Genomic DNA, 19707 nt, shown 5'->3' on the forward strand with positions numbered 1-19707 from the left:
GCGGAGGCCAGGGAAGCCCCGGCCCCGCCCCTTCCGAGTCAGCCGGAAGTGACGTCATGCCCTGGCCGGCTGGTCTTTTGGTCTTCCTTCTCCCGTACTCTTCCTCCCCAGTCCCCCCCCTCCCCTCCCTCTTCCCTCTTCTGGCTCCAGTCTTTGAGGCCGGGCGGGTGGAGGAGGCGATGGAGTAAGCCGGCGGCAGCGGCCAGGCGCCGAGGCTGAGCCGGAGCAGCCAGGAGGCGTTTGGGGGGGCGGGGGAGACGAGCCCCCGTACCGCCCCTCCCGGGAGGAGAGAGGAAGAGGTGAGTGACCGCCCATGGCTACTGAGCGACCTGCCTCCCCGCCGGGCTCCCGCCTGGGCTCCCAAGGCCAGCGGGGAGGGAACGGGGAAGGACCCGCGTCAGGGGTAGGCCTCCCAAGGCCCCCGGGGTTGGCGACTGTTGCCTGGTGACGGGCCTGCGGCTTGCGGACCGGGCTGGCGGGGCGGTGGGCGCCCGCCCGAAGGCGGGCTGGGGGAGCGGGGAGCTCCGGGGAGCGGATCAGAGAGGCCCGAGTCCCCTGAAGAGGCCTTGAAGTGGCGGGAGAGCCGGGGCCGGAGCCGTGTGCCGGAGGGAGAGCCTCCCTCTCTGGCTCGGCAGCTCGGGTTTCCGTGGTGGAGATCTTGGGTCTCTTTTGGGAAATTGGACACTTCTCCGGAACTAGGTGAGACAGCTCCCCTCTGTTCTGAGGTCCACCTCTGATAACCTAGTTACCAACCAGGGCCCTACTGTCCGGCGTCCTTTTCTGACAGTAGCTGTAGTTCTGGAACGGAAGGTTATTGTGTATGAGGTGGGTGGGGCATCTGTTTTGTTCAGACGAAAACCCCCCTTGGTGGCTCCTGCACTCTTGTTTTTCTAAGCGGGAGAGAAAGGATGGAGGAAGGTTTAGACCGATAAAGCTTGCAAAAACTTCTTGGGATCCGACTGAATACATACTGATGATCAATAATTAGTAAGACCAATATTGTCCAGTCAACCCTTATAACAGTCTTCATGAGACTCCAGACTCAAAGCGACTTAGAAGCTCTATGTCAGGGGTGACTTACAATTTTAAGTTGCAGACTAGTTTTTTTGTATATCAAATTCAGGGATTATCTGTATGATGACTTTTTTTTTTACAAATTGGATTCTATGAATAAGAAGTTTTCTAAGTTACATTCGCATGCCTTTCCTGGAAAATTAATATAATTTAACTAAAATGCTCCAAACTGGCTTGTCACTGTAAAACCTGGTGATGTTCTGGTAATGGCTTGAAAGTCTGGCGCTTGAAGCTTCCTTTTGGACTTTGCAGGCTTTTTTTTTTGGTTTGGCTTCCTGTCGTATTCTAATATTAATTTTTAAAATGTTTAAAAATGACTTATTAGATAATTGTATAAATAAACTTCTTGAGACAATATTAAGCTGTAGTCATAAAAGATTCTTTTGGGAGATTGTGTAAAGGAAAGGAAGCTAAAGGAAGGGAAAGACCTTCATTCTCTTCAGATCCACTTTACACACAGGCAGAAACCTTTTGTCTCTAAAGATCCATAAACACTCAAAAAATAAATTCAGGCGCATTGTACTTCCATGCAATGGAATATTTCTCTATGAATCAACCTTGTAATTGGGAATAACTACTCGTACCCGCATGTTTGAAGTTGATGATTTACCCGCCAAGAAAAATATGTCCTCTTGTTATATTTAACTCAAGTAACTATCTTCATCATCCATCCCTTTCTATAGGAGTAGAAGTTTGACAACTTCTCTCTCATGCCTGTCAGCCTCATGAAATTCTGTTGATTTTGCCTCTTGAATATCTCTTGAGTCTCTCCTTCATCTTCACCGCTAGGACTCTAGTTCCAGCCACCATCTCTTATCATCTCTCATCTGAAGTATTATGAGCCTCCTATTTGTGGTCTGTGTGCATTTACTGTGGCCTCCTTTGTAGTTTTCCACACCAGACTGAGTGACTTTTTCAAAATGCAGATCTAATTACATTGTCTCCATGTTTAAAACCTTTCAGTGGCTTTCATTGTTTTTAAGAGAAAGTAAAATCCTTAACAGCCTGTTTTGGACCCCCCACCCCCAATTGCCTTTCCATTCATCTCCACAGTGCTTTCTGGCATTTCTTTCTCCTCTAGTCACCTGTTCTTTCTGTTGTGCTTCAGGTACGTAGCTTTTGGTTATGATGCTTCCTCTGCCTGGAAATGTACTTCCTTTCCTTTTTATCAAGTTAATGCCTTCGTTCAGCTCACTTCAGGCAAGACTTTCCTGATTAGGATGCATTCTCCTAATGATATGTTCTCATGACACCATTGTAGAATTGCCATATTTATTAATACTTAAGAAATTAATGAGATGTTCCTCATCTCCTGATACTGTGTAAGTGCTTAATAAATGTTTGATAAATGAATGAATCCATTGAATGCTTACTAACTGTGCCAGGAATTGTACTAAGTGTAAATGTGCATCATCATTTTTAATCCTCACAACAATCACTTGAGGTATGGATGGCGTTTCCCCCTTTTTAAAGATTACAAATAGTGATAGGCCACTTGGTGGTCACAGTGCTAGTATTAGAACTGGCATTTGAACCCATGTTTCCTTGCCACTGAACACTTTGTATTTAATCATATAACACTTAATCTCACACTGTGCATCAGAATCACCTGGGGAGCTGCTCAAAATGCAAACGCCCTGACTGCACTTTTCTAAGATTGTAATTCCAAAGATTTGAGGTAGTACATAGGCATCTACAAGGTTTAACAAGTTATCTAGTCATTTAGATGTTATTAGATGTATTTAGATGTTCACCAGAGTTTGAAAACTGTTGCCTTGGAGTTAGAAAACCATTGTTTTAGACAACATGTCAGTGCTTTATTAGTTTGTTTTCATACATTGTACTGGACTATATTTCAGATTTCATATGTTCTTAAATCAAGGAAGAACTGTAGACCTAAGGAAGTGACTTTAGTGGTCGTTTATTCTAATTTTCTACCCAGTTATTCCTTTTCCCCTTCTCCAGCTGGAGGGGCTGAATAGTGAGACACTGCCACCCCAGTACTGCTGCTACATTTTTCTAAAATTATAATAATTTCAAGAATCTGATTGACCTCTTGTAGTAAAAACTACACTAAGTACATGTGCTGGATGTGCCTTCAAGAGCTGAATGTAAGCTCTCCTTAGATCTTATTGTTCACATTAATAATTTGATATTTAATCATATGTTGCTTTATAATCTTTTATGTTACTTTTTAAATCTTATTATACAATGATCTTAAGTTTGTAAACAATGATAGAAACTGAATGTTTTACTTCTTGTTTCTCTTACTACACCTAGCATGATGCTTCCCACCTAGTAGGTGTCCAGTGATTTGTTGAATGGATGTGTGCTTCATTGTACCTTGCTAAGTCTCTTTAGTTTTTTATGTTTGTTTCTTAAATCAGGTTTGTCTCCTGTAAGTAATCCCTTCTAGCTCAACTGATAATAATTAAATACTTTCTGTAGTTGTAAAGAGAATGATTGTACTCAGCTGATATAATCTTTGTGTTCTGAATAAGATTAAACATGATTTCTCTGTAGGCCAAAGAATGGTATTAACCATTTTTTGAAAACTATATCTTTTTAAAACTTCTAGTAATCTCTTAGTGCTCCCACAAGAAAAAAACATGTATTTCAAAAATATATCTCAGGATCATTTTACTTTAGATATAAACAGATAAGCACTACATATAAGAGGGTAGGTACAAAACTTTTTCAAACTTTATGAATCATTTACCAAAAGTATTTATGTCATATTAATGTAGTTCTTAGTTCGAATTACAAAATTTCATTTTCTGAATACTTAACTATATAAATGACTATATATGTGGTATTCTTTTATCTTCAGGCATTTACATAGAAATCTCAGACTCCTGTGCCTCTTTAAGGAATAAGAAAAACAATCTATTTTGAGTTCATTTGTATTTATTTGTATTATTGTTCTTTGTAGTCAGAGTCTATTATTTTGTGCCTATTGAAAGTCTAGTCTCTGTTAGGTGCCATGAGACTAACAGTTACTAAACATGATTTCCTTGTCAGATGTTATTACAGTAACCTTTTTATTTGCATTGCAGTATTTCCAACAAAAATGCAAGCTAATTCTACTTTTTAATATTTTATTCTTGGGGAAGTAAGGCACTCTTTTTGCAGTTTTGATACTTGAAAACTCAGGAAGGCTTTTTTCAGCTTAAATATAATTTTACCTACTATATTCCTGCTGTATCTAGAGTTTATGAGTAGGCAGACGTGAAAGAATTGCCAGTTCCTTTCAGCTGCCTGCCATCAGGTGCTGTAACATTCAACCCACCTTCTGCCAGGTGCGTGTAAAATCTCGTATTACAACAGATTCACCTACTGGTTCTACGAAAAGCTACATGATGGTTGAGCCAGATGGTGGAGAGAGATAATTTTGGGATCATACTGAAGCTGCCCCAGATCTTATTTTGGCTGAGATTTAGGGGGGAAAGATGATTGAATTTCAAGTGAATTCTACTAAATGGAAATGTTTTATATGAAGAAATATTTCTGTCATTTATGACTGGAAAAAATAGGCTAATTTCTTCATTAATCAAATGAAAATTTGAAAAGCTATCATCATAAGATATTTGGACTCTGGGTTTCTTACATGTCACGCTTTTTTTGGGGGGCGTGGGGAGTGAGGAGGATTGGCCCTGAGCTAACGTCTTTTGCCAATCTTCCTCTTTTCTTTTTTCTCTCCCCAAAGCCCCAGTACATAGTTGTATATCCTAGTTGCAGGTCGTTCTGCTGCTTCTTTGTGGGATGCTGCCGCAGCATGGCCTCATGAGCAATGTGTAGGTCCCTGCCAGGATCCCAACTGGTGAACCGTGGGCCACTGAAGTGACCAGCCCCGTTTCTTACATTTTAAAAGGCTATTGCTAATAATTCAAAATCTAAGTTCAGGTCTTATTTTACAACCCCATTCAGTTCATTCTGTCCTTAGCCTTCTGTTAGTCTTGTAATATTACTTATTCTTTTTGGGTCTCCCTGGGGAACTTTTTTCAAACCCACAGTCTTAACTTCTATATTGCTTATATGCTCATGGTACCCCAATTTTTATCTTCAGTTGGGACATTTTTTCTAAGTTTTTGACTTTCATATTTAAAAACCTACTAAATGTATCTCTATATGAATGTCATTCAGGCAACTCAATTTCAACATGTAGAAAATTGAGTTCTTCCTCCCACAAAACAAACAGTTGTCTCCTATAGGTCCTGCCTTGGTAAATGGCTTCGCTCTCTACCTAGAGTCTCAGATTGGAGACCTGATTAGGATTGCTACTTTTTTCCCTTTTCTTTATCTGATTGGTCACTAAGTTCTCAGTTCTAACTCATATTTGTTTCTTAATTTTCCTTTCTTCTCCTTCCTTACTGCCGTTTCCTTAATTCAGCAACCTCTCCTTCTTTTAGAATTTGTTTAAAATTTTATATGTAATATATAAAAGTGCATAATATTTAATTATAAAATAAACGTCTATGTAACACCCCTTCCACCCACCATTTCTTCCCTGGCCTCCCTGTCCCTATTTCCAAGTGTCCTTTCCTTTGTTTTCTTGCTTTGTATACCTTCTAAATTATACATATATATCATCCCTGATGTACATATTGACGTTCTCTTCAGTCTTGCCATATTTCCTACTTCCACCCCTAGTATGTCTTTCACTCTGCTTGATGGAGTGATTGATCATTTTACTCATGCCCAGAACCCATCTGTACCTTATCATGGCTTGGTTTCTCACTACTTAATGCCCTTGGTGATCTGGCTTTTCTAACTCTCCTTTGCCATACCACCTTCTTTTCCTCCAGCTTTTATCTGATCTACTTTGTTTTTACTTTGTGTTTTTACTCCTACACTTCTCTCACTCTCTATCTAGTTCACTCCTATCACCTTTAAAAAACTTCTCTAGCATTACGGTTTTTGAGAAACTTTCTTTTGTCTGTTCCTCTTCTTTCTGCTCCCGTAACACTCTCTGCATGTATATTCTATGGCATTTTATCACTGTAGGCTAATGCTATGGTTGGTTTACTTCTCTGTCTGTGCCCCTTTGATGGATGGCTTATTTTGCCTTTACTTCTTTCTTCCTCAGTTTCTTATGTGACATCAGGTATATAGTGGGTACTCGGTAAATATTAAATAATTCACCAGATGAATTTCCATGTCTGTTCCTACCTTGTGTACACTTGTGTACACTGATGTTGACTCTGGATGATGGATAGGCATCTCAAATTTGAATATTAATTCTGAAAATATCCTTTGTTTTCATACTGAACTACTTGTAATTTTCAAATCACATCATAGTCTTCCTCCCCTCCGTGTCTTGGCACATAGTAATGCTTCTTTCTGGAATGCTCCTTCCCTTTTTTCCTACCTGAAAAATACTTCATTTTTGAGCCCATCTTTGTGTTCCCATAGCATGGTACATTCATACCTCTAGTTGATTGCTATAAATTTCTTTGCAGGTCTGAATCTGCTACTAGACTGAATTCTAAAAGAACAGGAATATTTCCATTTACTTCTGTATTCCCAATGTAAAACAACTGTATGGCCCGTAATATGTAGCTGGTCAGGCAGAGTTAGAGGAATGGATATGTAGGTTTTAAATATGATTTTTGTGTTCCTTCACCTCCCCATCAAAATCAGCAGCAAATGTTCATAGAGAACAACTTGGCATAGCAATAAATGTTTTCATAATGCCAATAACAACATTTTCTAACTGCTTACAGAAATGCAGCATTAAATTAAAAAGGAAAAGTGAGTCTATTTCTGTTTACAATTTAAATCTTTAATAGAAGAAAGCATTATATTTACATAAATATAATTTAATTAACAGAGAAAACAGGATATGAACTAGTGCTACCTTAGTCCAGTGGCCTTCCAAATATTTTTGCTTGTGTATTCTCTAAATAATTTTGAAAAACAGTGTACTCCTTTGCATGTTTTTAAGTTGATGGTGTCTGAATTTTTTGTCAAGAGTTTAGATGTTATAAAGGATCTAATTTCTAGATTGTCATATATTGTGATTATGTTTTAGTGTCATTAAAACCTTAGAGTTCTTTCTTATTAATTGAAATAAACTTGTTCCTATACATCAGTTTGACAGTGATCTTATTTCTTAATTATAATTCTATGATGGATAAGGCATGCGGTCTTGCTTTTAATATCTGGCCTGAAAGAAAGAAAGCACAACCCCCTTCGGTATTTCTTACCAAATATTTTTTTTCCTTCTTTTGCCCAAAGACCCCAGTACATAGTTGTATATTTTAGTTGTGGGTCCTTCTAGTTTTGACATGTGGGGCACCACCTCAGCCTGGCCTGACCAGTGGCGCCAGGTCCACAGCCAGGATCTGAACTGGTGAAACCCCAGGCTGCTGAAGCAGAGCACACGAATTCAACCACTCAGCCACAGGGTCAGCCCTGTTACCAAACTTTTCTTTGTTTTACTTTTAAGGGACCTTCAGGATTAATGCATTCTCAAATTGCATTCTCCCTATCCCCCCAGTGTTACTTGTTTATTTTTTTGGCTGGGGAAGATTGGCCTAGAGCTAGCATCTGTTGCCAATCTTCCTCTTTTTGCTTGAGGAAGATTGGCCCTGAGCTAACATCTGTGCCACTGTTCCTCTATTTTGTATTTGGGTCACCACCACAGCGTGGCTGCCAATGAGTGGTGTAGGTCTGCATCTGGGAACTGAACCTGGGCCACTGAAGTGAAGCATGCTGAACTTAACCACTAGGCCACAGGGCTGGCCCTGCCTCCAAAGTTTTTTTGTACCCAAGGAAATGTCCTATAATAAGACTGAGATAGCTGAGAAAAATACTTTTCTTTGATCAAGTGAGAGAAAATTGTGAAGAAAGAAAGAAAGAGTTGGTTAAGGAAAATTTATATGACACAGACTTGTTCTCAGGCAAATCAATTTTAGGGAAGAGTACAGGTAGCTGTTATTTTTTTCTCTTTATTGCTTTGGATTGCCCTTAGAATATTGAATAGAGATGGCAAAAGTAGATATCCTTACTTTGTTCCCAGACTTAGGGAGAGAGAGATCAATCTTTTATCTTTAAATATAATATTAGCTATAGGTATTCAAAGATGCCATTTATCAGGTTGAGGAAGTTCCTTTCTCTTCTTAGTTTGCTGAGAGTTTTATTATGAATGGGTATTGAATTTTTTCAAAATTTTTTTCTGCCTTTATTGAGATGATCTTAGGTTTTCTTTTCCCCATTATTCAGTTAAAATGGTGAACTACATGGATTTGGTTTTGAGTGTTAAATCAACCTTGTATTCCTGAGATAAATCCCAGTTGGTCGTGGTGTTGGATTTGTTGGAATTGATGTGCTAATATTTTGTTAAGGATTTTTACATATTGATGAGGGATATTAGTATGCAGTTTTCTTATTATGTTGTTATTTGATGTTGGTGTCAGGGCAATATTCACTGTATAAGATGAATGGAAAGTGTTTTATCCTCTTCTGTTTTCTGGAAGAGCTTTTATGGACCTGATATTATTTCTTCCTTAAATGTTTGATAGAATTCAACAGTGAAGCCATCTGAGCCAAGAGTTTTCTTTGTGCTAAGGGTTGTAGTTAATAAATTGGATTTCCTTTATATATAGGATTTTGGTAGTTGTGGCTTTCAAGGGATTTTTCCATCTCATCCAAATTGTTGAATTAATTGGCATAAGATCATTCATAATGTAATATCTTATTCATTTAGAATCTAAAGGTTTCATATAGGATACGAATCTATAGGATTTCCTCTGTTTCTGATATTGGTCATATGTGTCTTCTTTTTAAAAATTTTCTTAATGTAGCTAGAGGTTTATCTTTTTAAAAAAACAGTTTTTGGCTTCATTGATTTTTCTTTTTTGTTTCTCTATTAAACGGAGTATTAAATTACATTAAATTTAGTCTATTTCATTGATTTCTACTCTTTATTTCCTTCTTTCTACTTGTTTTGAATTTAACTTTCTCTTTTTTTTTCTAGTTTCCTAAGGTGGAAGCCTAGACCATTGATTTTGGACTTTTTTCCTCCTGATACGAACATTTAAAGCTATAAATTTAAATATAAATAGAGTGTTTTAGGTTGGGTCGTTTGATAGTGTTATTCAGGTCTTCTTTATCCTTAGTGATTTTCTGTCTGTTTGGTCTGTCTGTCCACCTGTTTCTGAGAGAGAACTCTTGAAATTTCCAGCTATAATTGTGGATTTCTCTGTTTCTTCTTTTAGTTCTGTCACTTTTTCCTGCATATATTTGAAGCTCTCTTATTGAGTGTGTGCACATTTAGGATTGTTATCTCTTCTTGATGAATTGACAGCTTTGTCATTATGAAATAGCCCTCTTTGTCTTGAAGCCTATTTTGCCTTTTATTAATACAGCCTCTCCAGCTTGGTATTTGTTTACATTCTTTTACTTTTAAATCATCTTGTAAAGTGGGTTTAAAGTGGGTTTCTTGTAAACAGCATATAGTTTGGTCTTGCTTTTTTATCTGGTTTGACAGTCTGCCTTTTAATTGGAATTGTAAATCATTTACACTTAATATAATTACTTGTATGGTTAGATTTAAGTCTACTATCTTGCTGTTTGTTTTCTATTTGTTACATTTGTTCTTTGTTCCTTTTTCCCCCTTTCCCTATTTCTTTTTGTATTAATTCAGTTAACTTTAAGATTCCATTTTATTTTCACTGTTGGCTTTTTAAGCTATATCTCTTTATTATTTTAGTTATTACTCTAGGCTTTATAATATGTCTTCTCACGATCTATTTTCAAATGATGATATACTGTCTCACATATAATGTAAGAATCTTTCAAAAATATACTTCCATTTCCTCTCTCTTGTCCTTAGTTTGTTTTGTCATAGTTTTTACTTCTACATATATTGTAAGCACATACATTTTTACTTTAAATGATTAGCTGTCTTTTAAAGATAACATGAGAAGTTTTTTTATATTCTCGTATAATTTTTATTTCCATTGTCCTCCATACCTTTTGTGATTCAGATTTCCATTTGGTATCTTTTTCCTTCTGTTTGAAGGACTTCTTTAATATTTCTTGTAGGAAATATCTATAAGCAACAAATTCTCTCAGATTTTGTTGTCCTGGAAGACATCTTTATTTCACATTTATTTTTAAAAGTTTTTTTCCCCCCATGGCTCATAGAATTCTAGGTTAATAGTTTCTTTCAGCACTCTAGAGACCTCATTCAGTTGTTCCCTGGCTTGGGTAGTTTCTGATGAGAAGTCTGGGGAAAATTCTCTTTTTTTTTTTTTTTTTTAAAGATTAGCACCTGAGCTAACAACTCTTGCCAATCTTTTTTTCTCTCTGCTTTTTCTCACCGAATTCCCTCAGTACATAGTTGTATATTTTAGTTGTGGGTACTTCTCTAGTTGTGGCGTGTGGGACACTGCCTCAGCGTGGCCTGACGAGCAGTGCCATGTCCGCACCCAGGATCCCAACCAGTGAAACCCCAGGCTGCCTAAGCGGAGTGTGCAAACTTAGCCACTCGGCCACGGGGCTGGTCCCGAGAATTCTTACCTTTATTCTTTTATATGTGATTTGCCTGTTTTCTCTGACTGCTTTTTTTTCTCTTTCTTTCTGCTTTTTCTCCCCAAGTCCCCCCAGTACATAGTTGTATATTTTAGCTGTGGGTCCTTTTAGTTGTGGCACGTGGGACGCCGCCTCAGCACGGCCTGATGAGTGGTGCCATGTCTGCACCCAGGATGCAAAGCGGTGAAACCCAGGGCCACCACAGCGGAGCGAGAGAACTTAACCAGTCGGCCATGGGGCTGGCCCCACTCTCTGACTGCTTTTAAGATTTTTCTCTTAATCACAGATTTTCAGCTATGTGATTTGACATATCTAGGCATGATTTTCTTTGTTTATCCTGCTTGTGGTTCACTGAATTTCTTGGCACTTTGTATAGTTTTCATTGAATTTGGAAAAATTTTGCTATTATCTTTTCAAATAATATTTCTCCCTCTTCCCTGCGTTTTTGAGATCCAGTTTTGTATGTTACTGTGATCTTGTCCCACAGATCACTGAAACTTTGTTCATTTTTTTTCAGCCTTTTACTCTATTTTCAGATTTCATGAACCTTTTTCCTTTGCTGTCTAATCTGTTAATTACATCCTCTGAATTTTTTATTTGTGATATTTTATTTTTCATTTCTGGAATTTTCATTTGGGTTTTTTTATGTTCTATTTTCTTTCATTATGTTCATGCGTTGCTTTAGGTACTTGGACATATGATGGCTTTTTAATGTCTTTGTTGATGATTTTATAATCTGTCATTTTAGAGTCTGTTTTTATTGACTGATTTTGATTTTGATTATGATCACATAGTCTTTTTTTTTTTTTTTGAGGAAGATTAGCCCTGAGCTAACTACTGCTAATCCTCCATTTTTTGCTGAGGAAGACTGGCCCTGAGCTAACATCCATGCCCATCTTCCTCTACTTTATATGTGGGACGCCTACCACAGCATGGGTTTTGCCAAGTGGTGCCATGTCCGCACCCGGGATCCAAACCAGCGAACCTCGGGCCGCTGAGAAGTGGAACGTGCGAACTTAACCGCTGCGCCACTGGGCCAACCCCTCACATATTCTTCTTGGCATGTCTGATAATTATTAATTATTATTAATTGTGAATGTTATGTTGTTTAGTGTGTGAAAAATTTTTGTCTTCATAAGTATTGAATTTTGTTCTCATAGGAAGTTAGGTAATTTATGATTAGTTTGATCATTTGAGGCTTACTTCTAGTTTGTTAGGGCAGGTTTAGATTAGCTTTTACTCTAAGAACTTCTATCCTACCAGTAAGGCATGGTCCTTCAGAGGTTTTTGCTGATTGCCTGTAGTGATCAATGAGGACTCTGCACTCTAGTTGGTGAGAAATTAAATGATTTGCAGCCCTGTGTGAATTCTACAGCTATTCAGCTCACAGCTCTCTAGTTGGTCCTTGCATGACCTGGTGGTGTTTCACACTATGTATGTGCATCTTAGTATTCAACAAAGCATATCAAGGGGCCCCCATGCATATTTTTGGAGCTCTTTTTCAGTATAATTCCCTTCTCTTTTTTTTTTCTTAAAAAAATTTTGTTTTTCCTGTTTCACCTTCTCTTTGAAATTCTATTCCAGAACTCCCAGCCACCTCAGCGTACTTGAATTCCAGTTTGTCTCCTCAACTTCTTAACTCAGCTAGACTGCTGCTTGGAATTCTGCCCTCTGCTCTGGTTTGCAGTGTGCTTCTAGGCAGAAAGCTGGGGCAATCCAAGGGTTCACCTTGTTAGTTTGCTTTGTCACTGGATCACATGCCTGCGCTGCCTGTTCAGTGCCTGAAAATGTTTGTCTCATATATTTTGTTCAAAGTGAGAGGACAGGTTTACTCTTTGTTCCTCCATCATGGCTAGAAGTATGTGAATTTTAAAAATATTTTATGACCTGTTACTTGCTCGTGCATTTATTGTCCTTTTGCCATCACTGCTTTTCTTTTAGAAAGTATTCTCAAATGATTTCATACTTCAACAGTAATTGTTTTAATAGTGAACAAAACTTTTATAAAATATAAATTTATTGCTTAGTATAGTATTAACTTCTTTCAGGTTTTATATCGTGGTTTTTAGTGTGAAGAAAGATTCAGATCTCTATACCACTTTAAGTCTTAAAGGGTCCAGGTTACCTAGTTGAGCAACGTTCATGTCAGTGTCAAGTGTGAATGTCTTATGTCTTCCTGGTCCTTAACAGTTGACATTGAAAGGAACAGTTTGGTTCCTAGGCTTAAGTTTACACTCATGTGTAGTGGGTTCTCTGAAGACAAAATAAACATGTAGCTTTTATCTCTGTGGGATTGTTTTGAAGCTTTTCGCACTAAATAATGAATAAGTGCTTAAACAAGTAAAAACAAGTGATCAATGCTCCTCTGTCCCCCTGTGTTTTTAGGTAACTATAACTACCCAATATTGCAGCCATGGAGTCCATGCTTAATAAGTTGAAGAGTACTGTTACAAAAGTAACAGCTGACGTCACTAGTGCTGTAATGGGAAATCCAGTCACTAGAGAATTCGATGTTGGTCGACACATTGCCAGTGGTGGCAATGGGCTAGCTTGGAAGATTTTTAATGGCACAAAAAAGTCAACAAAACAGGTAAGTTTCAATTCAGAGTCCAATTGGAAAAAACACACATGCTAATAAGTACCATAATGTGCACATGTGCATTTTTTTTTTTTTAAAGATTTTTTCCTTTTTCTCCCCGAAGCCCCCCACTACATAGTTGTGTATTCTTCGTTGTGGGTTCTTCTAGTCGTGGCATGTGGGACGCTGCCTCAGCGTGGTCTGATGAGCAGTGCCATGTCCGCGCCCAGGATTCGAACTAACGAAACACTGGGCTGCCTGCTGTGGAGTGGGCGAACTTAACCACTCGGCCACGGGGCCAGCCCCTCACGTGTGCATTTTTATGTTAAGAAATGCTGGAAGTCCTGAGTTCTTTAGGGCTTATTTCGTCTAATGAAGTCATACAAAAACAAATGCTTTGATCTTGTTCTGAATCTCCTGGTTGCAAATATATTGTTTGATATATCATCTCACTTTGTAATTTAATTTCTTAATTAATAAAATAAACATGTCAGTTGAGCAAATGAGTATATTAGATTTTAATATTTAACCAAGCATATGTTGTAGAATAAAAATTGTCATGTTCCTTTTTATATTTGTCAATAAGTTATATTGACAAACCCAGTTAAATTTTTCTCACATTAAATGTATTCCTATTTAGTGCGATCTTATTCCCTCTTTTATTCTATAGCCTTCTAGAGAACAGACTTTTATAATATTCTTTTATGTTTAACCTGATAGTTTTTACTATTAGACGGGGATACATTTGTGAGATATAGTCAGTAATGTGTTTTGGGGTTTATTGATTTCAAAGTTATTTTAAAACTAACTGTTCTTTTAGTGAAAACTAGTTTGAATGAGTTCTATTTTAATTTGACTTAAGAGACCAACAGAGGGTTCTTAGAAATATGGCAGATTGTTAGTGTTAAATTTTACCAAGAGCTTTCTGTTGGTTTGTTAAAGAATTGAAAAATCTCCAGGTTTAAAACCTCTGTAGAAATATGTTCTTTAAAAAGAAAAATCATTGTTTCCAAAAGTGCTTTTACTTCCCTACAAGTGAAACCTATGGATTCTAAGACATATGGAACTTAATATACCTTTTCCAATGACTGTCACAATCATACACTTGTGGGTATGTATTATTTCTGACTTTTCCAAAATTAGCTTATTTCCCAAACAAGTATTTTAAAGACTGAATTGGCTTTGATTATCCTTTTATGAAGTAGGAATCTTGGTCCTTTGATAGATTGCTGGTATGTGGTTTGTACCTGACCTGTAAATCTTATTTTAATTGCCGTCTGGTTGGAAGTCTTTAAGTCCAGAGTTGATCTGTATCTTAAATGCTGATTGATTTGTCATTTTTGAACATTGTATTCTCTTTCAATTCACCAAGAGCTCATCTAAAAAGTAAGTAGTTTCTTGAGTATTGACTACTTAAAAAGATATCAATGAGGTCATGAAATTATGTAAATAACCAACCTCTAACACTAGCACAAATTGCTTTTGCAATCAATTATGTGACATAATACTGTCTTTGTGCTTAACCAAAGGAGTTCTTGATGTTTGTATTTATATCAGTAGTTCGTATGCTGAAATCCTCTGATAATGCTGAAGTTTCTGTTGCTGCTCGTAGAATATGAGAACCAGACACAGATAACAGATAATTGATTAGATATTGCACAATAATACAGCAGTTGTCAACTGCTGACTGCCAGAACTGGCTTCTCTTAGGAAACTTTACTACATTCTTTTTTCCCAGAAAATTTATTGCTTTGAGGAAAAAGGTAGTTTTGAAATATATCAGTGCTTACTGTGGATATGGTTTTGAATTTTCTTCCTTTGCCTCTTTCAGACCTCAGGGGTCAGAACTGAGTATCCTATCTGGACACTGGCTAATTCCTTAAGGAATAGCTAAGTCTCTAACCATCTTGGCATTGAAGCCTTAATGTCTCCCTTAATTGAAAAAGTTTTAATTCTTTTTCACTTGCTTCATTTTTATTAAAGGGAATTTATAGAAAATAGACAATCTAGAGTTGTGCTTCTGGTATGGTAGCTACAAGCTGTGTGTGGCTATTTCAATTAATTAAAATTAAATAAAATTAAATTCAGTTCCTTAGTTGCACTAGTCATATTTCAAAAGTTCCCTAGCCACATGTGGCTAGTATTACTGTATAGGACAATGCAGATGTAGAACTGTCTATCATCACAGAAAGTTCTGTTGGACAGCACTGATCTTAGAGAAACTGAGAGAAAAATAATGGAAAAGAATATTCTTCTGAGAAAAATAAGGGAAAAGGATGTTCTTCTTAGTCCTTTTCCCCCCCATAAAGGAACATTGAGACTGCGGGCATCTTTCTTACCCTCTCAACCTTTCTTGCTCTAGCATACAGTATACTTAATTCCAGTTGTGTTTTATAGCAGAAGATATGACCTTCAATTTGACTTTGACTTTGATGTAAACATTGGTTTAGGGACTTTGGGCTAGGAAATTCTCATACCTAGTTTTAATAATTAAAAATATGAAAGTATTTTCTATTGCTGCATGACAGTGAAATAAATACCATGATATTTAAGCCGTTGTATTTAAAGTTTACATCTTGTTCTCCTTCTTCTCAAACACATTTCACTTTTTTTTACATGGTCTTCAAGAAAAGTATCATAATATAACATTGTCTAAGAAAACAACAAAAATACAATATTTCCAAGTCAAAGGAATCCTTATATAAATAGTATTTTCCAAAGTTCCCATACTCTTTTAAGGACTATCTGTGTATTTTTTCCTAGGGTTATTTCAAGTTCACATTAGTCCATAGTGAATTATAATTTTCAGATCATGTACAGTTTTTGACTTTTTAACCTAAATGTTTGAAGGCCTTTGAGAAGAATAGTAACAACGCCTAAAGAATAGATCACAAAAAAGTGCATATTTATAAAACCTGGGATGCAGCACGATAAAGAAAAACTTGGTAAATAAAAATTTACTTGTGTGCCTGGTAACTTTAGTACCTGATTGGACATCTGTATTATTATTCTGGCTTCATGTGTCCAGAAACCAATTTCTATTGGTTCTTACTGTTTTTGAAAGACATTTGTTGAAGACACACCTCATAGTGAATAATTTATGAAAGTGAAATTAAGGATTCCTGAGAATCTTAGAGACAAGTGTACAGTTGATTTTTTGCAGTTAAATAAAGTTCGTAGGCCAGTTTTGTATATAAGATAAGCCATTAAGATTTTAAAAGTTATTATTTAGATAAGTTTAACCAAATACAACATGTAAACATGTTGAAATGGGTAGATCTTTTAGCTTATTAGCATTTGAAGCTACTGTTTAGGCTTATGTACTATTTAGTTTCCTTTTTGAGTGTTTATTTATTTATTTGAGGAAGATTAGCCCTGAGCTAACATCTGCTGCCAATCCTCCTCTTTTTGCTGAGGAAGACTGGCCCTGAGCTAACATCCGTGCCCATCTTCCTCTACTTTATATGTGGGATGCCTACCACAGCATGGCTTTTGCCAAGCGGTGCCGTGTCCACACCCAGAATCTGAACTGGCGAAACCTGGGCCGCCGAAGTGGAACGTGCACACTTAACCACTGCGCCACTGGGCCGGCCCCTTGAGTGTTCATTTATAAGCAGCCCTTAGTTCCTAACTATTATTATTTCTAGAATCTCAGTAGAGATTCTATAAGCTATTTCAAGATGACATTTAGGAAATAAAAAATTGTATCTATTTACTTTTTTAAATATAAACTTATCTTTAAGAACTTAATACAGAATAGTACACAAATAGTGAATGTACAGCTTGATAAATGTTCACAGTGAACATACCTATGTAACCAATGTCCAGATCAAGAAAACATTGCTAATATTCATGTTTCTTTGCAGTCATTACCTCTCCCCTTCTCTCTAGGGCTAACTGCTTTCCTGTCCTTTGACACTTCAGAATAATTTTGCCCGTTTTCGAACTTTATTTAAATGGAATCATGATATGTACTCTTGTGTTTGGCTCCTTTTCCTTAAATATATGTTCATGAGGTACATCTGTGTTGTTGAACATAGCAGTTTTTCTTTTCATTGATGTATAGAGTATTGCTATGGACATTCTTGCATGTGCTGTTGGCGTATATGACACATTACTTAGATGTGGAATTGCTAGGTAATAGCGTATGTATTTGTTCAGTGTCAGTTTTTCCAGAGTGGTTGTTCCAGTGTAGGCTTCCACCAGCAATTAGTTTCTCTACATCCCTGCCAAACCTTTTTATGGTTAATCTTTTTAATTTTAGACATTCTGAACAGAGGGTCTATTTAATTTTTGAAAATTCAGTGAAATATTCCCCACTTCCCTACCTCTTGAACTTTTATGATGTCTGATAGGTAATTGTTGGGCGTAGGGTTTATACTGTTGAATTTCTGTGACAGCTTTGTAACTGACTTAGTCTTTCTATAGAGTAGCATGTTTAGGATTCAAGTGGGTGTCTAAACATAGGCACTCTTTGCAAACATGTTTTTTATCTTCTTTTTAAAGAATATTTATTTGAGAGAGTTTTCTGAGACAGATGCCCTTGATTGGATTTCATTAGCTTTTCTAATTTTTAAATTATACTTTATTTAAACAAGTCATTAAAGGGAAATTGTTTTGGCTAAACTATATATATAATAAGTGAGAAATGTTTGCTGCGTATAAATGTGTCCTTTAAAAACTGAAAAACCATTGTCTTATCTGTTAGATAGCAATATTATAACCATCAAGGCTGCTAATATGTTTAAATAATTTGTAATAAAAGCACTTATTTAATATTGTTTCTGTCTCACTTGTATACCTTTCTCTTTCTTTCAAGTGGAAGAATAATTCTACGTTTTGAAGTTTCTTTTAACTCTCCTGTATCAAGCTAAGAAATTTATTTTGGGGGAAGATGTTTTAAAAAAATACATGGGTGTGTTTTTGTGTATGTTTAACTATATATAAAAATTTTGCCTGGTTCTTGGGCTGTTTAAGCATTTATTTATTATTATTAAGCATTTGTGTTTGATACAAGATTCTATGTTGCTAGGTGACTACTCATCAAAATGGATTTAACTTAATAATTATTAGTAGTCTTCTAGTGTCCCACATTTATTATGATCTTGTAACCAGGTTTGGAATAGACTTGTTTTTCTTTAAAGTAGGGCAGCTTCAGTCTTATTTTGGCTTAAAAGTCATTTTTGCTGGCCTTTTTCTTTTGTCTGACTGCTTTATAAGCTTTATAACAACCCCAGTAAAACGACTATTTCTATGAGAATGAAGATTGATTTTAAAAATTACGTAATATTTAACTGTTCATTTTTTATCCATTCTTCCATATGTAGGCTTGGACATGGTCCCTTCCTTATTGCAAAGTCTACATTATGTTATCTGGATGCCAATATTCATGGGTTACGCTTGCTAATATTGTGTAAACAAAGGCATAATTGAATTATTATAAATAGTTATAATAAATTAAAAGTTTTAAAATAAAGGGAACCATTTTGCAAAGCTGAATGTGCAAGTCAAGTTGCTTAGATCAAAAATGATCATAGATTGTCTCTAGTAATTTTAAGGGTTATATCTTGTTCTCTCTTTGTCTTCTCAAAAATCAGCTTATTTTTAACTTAATCTAAATAAAAATTTGGACTTTGTTTTATTATTTTGAGGAAGGAACATTGTCCCAAAATCACATGGAAAATGAAGAGCATGATGCATGGCAGTCACCACTGGCCAGTTATGAAAGGTCTATAAAATAGAGATTACAGGGAACGTCTGTGTTTCAAAAACAATCTCTGGTGACTCTGAGGGATAGGTCAGTGGAGGTCATGACTGCTATTAGGGAATCCTAGATGTATTGGTATACATTAACTTAGGTTTTATTACTTAAACTATCTTGTTTTCAGCAAGAGTTCAACTTTGTAATAAGCAAAGTAGCTTTTAAAAATTGTAAGTTAGATCTATATCAAAAGGTACAGCCTCCAATTTGGCAAATATTAGTTTTTAGAATAATTTATTTCAGAGCCTTTTTTGTTTAAAAGTAGGCTATTGAGAACAAATACTTTTTAGTGGGTAACTTTCTTTGCCAGTGTATTTTATTTTACTTTTTTGATGAGGAAGATTGGCCCTGAGCTAACGTCTGTTGCAAATCTTCCTCTTTTTACTTGAGGAAGATTGTCCCTGAGTTAACATCTGTGCCAGTCTTCCTATTTTGTATGTGGGACGCCACCATAGCATGGCTTGATGAGTGGTGTGTAGGCCTGCGCCCGGAATCCAAAACCTGTGAATCCCGGGTGGCCAAAGTGGAGCACGCAAACTCAACCATTACTCCACCTGACCAGCCCCTGTCACTGTATTTTAAAGAATATGAAGTGAATAAATAAATGAGTGCCAAGTATTGCTTACATTTTGTTTTAATTTTTGTATTAAAAAGAGCCTCAAATTAGAGTTAACAGTTGTTGCATCTTAAGTGGAAAATATGTTGGATGATTGCACTGCCTCAGCTTTTCTGTATGTTTGAAAATTTTCATAATGAA

At 36.6% G+C, this 19707-nt stretch overlaps 1 protein-coding gene across 2 annotated transcripts in view; it reads left to right on the forward strand.

Moving 5' to 3' along the window:
- Nucleotides 1-20: 20 nt before the first annotated feature.
- The window catches only part of SCYL2 (SCY1 like pseudokinase 2), a 66992-nt gene continuing 47305 nt past the window's right edge, over nt 21-19707 (forward strand). The window contains exons 1-2 of one of the 2 annotated variants that reach the window (XM_014835016.3): nt 21-299; nt 12997-13201. In XM_014835016.3, the coding sequence (XP_014690502.1) occupies nt 13025-13201 (177 nt within the window). In that variant the 5' untranslated portion in view covers nt 21-299; nt 12997-13024. The remainder of the gene's footprint in view (nt 300-12996; nt 13202-19707) is intronic. The other variant, XM_014835017.3, reaches the window with a different exon arrangement.

Source organism: Equus asinus, chromosome 4 (genome assembly GCF_041296235.1).
Source record: "Equus asinus isolate D_3611 breed Donkey chromosome 4, EquAss-T2T_v2, whole genome shotgun sequence".
NCBI classification, from domain to species: domain Eukaryota; kingdom Metazoa; phylum Chordata; class Mammalia; order Perissodactyla; family Equidae; genus Equus; species Equus asinus.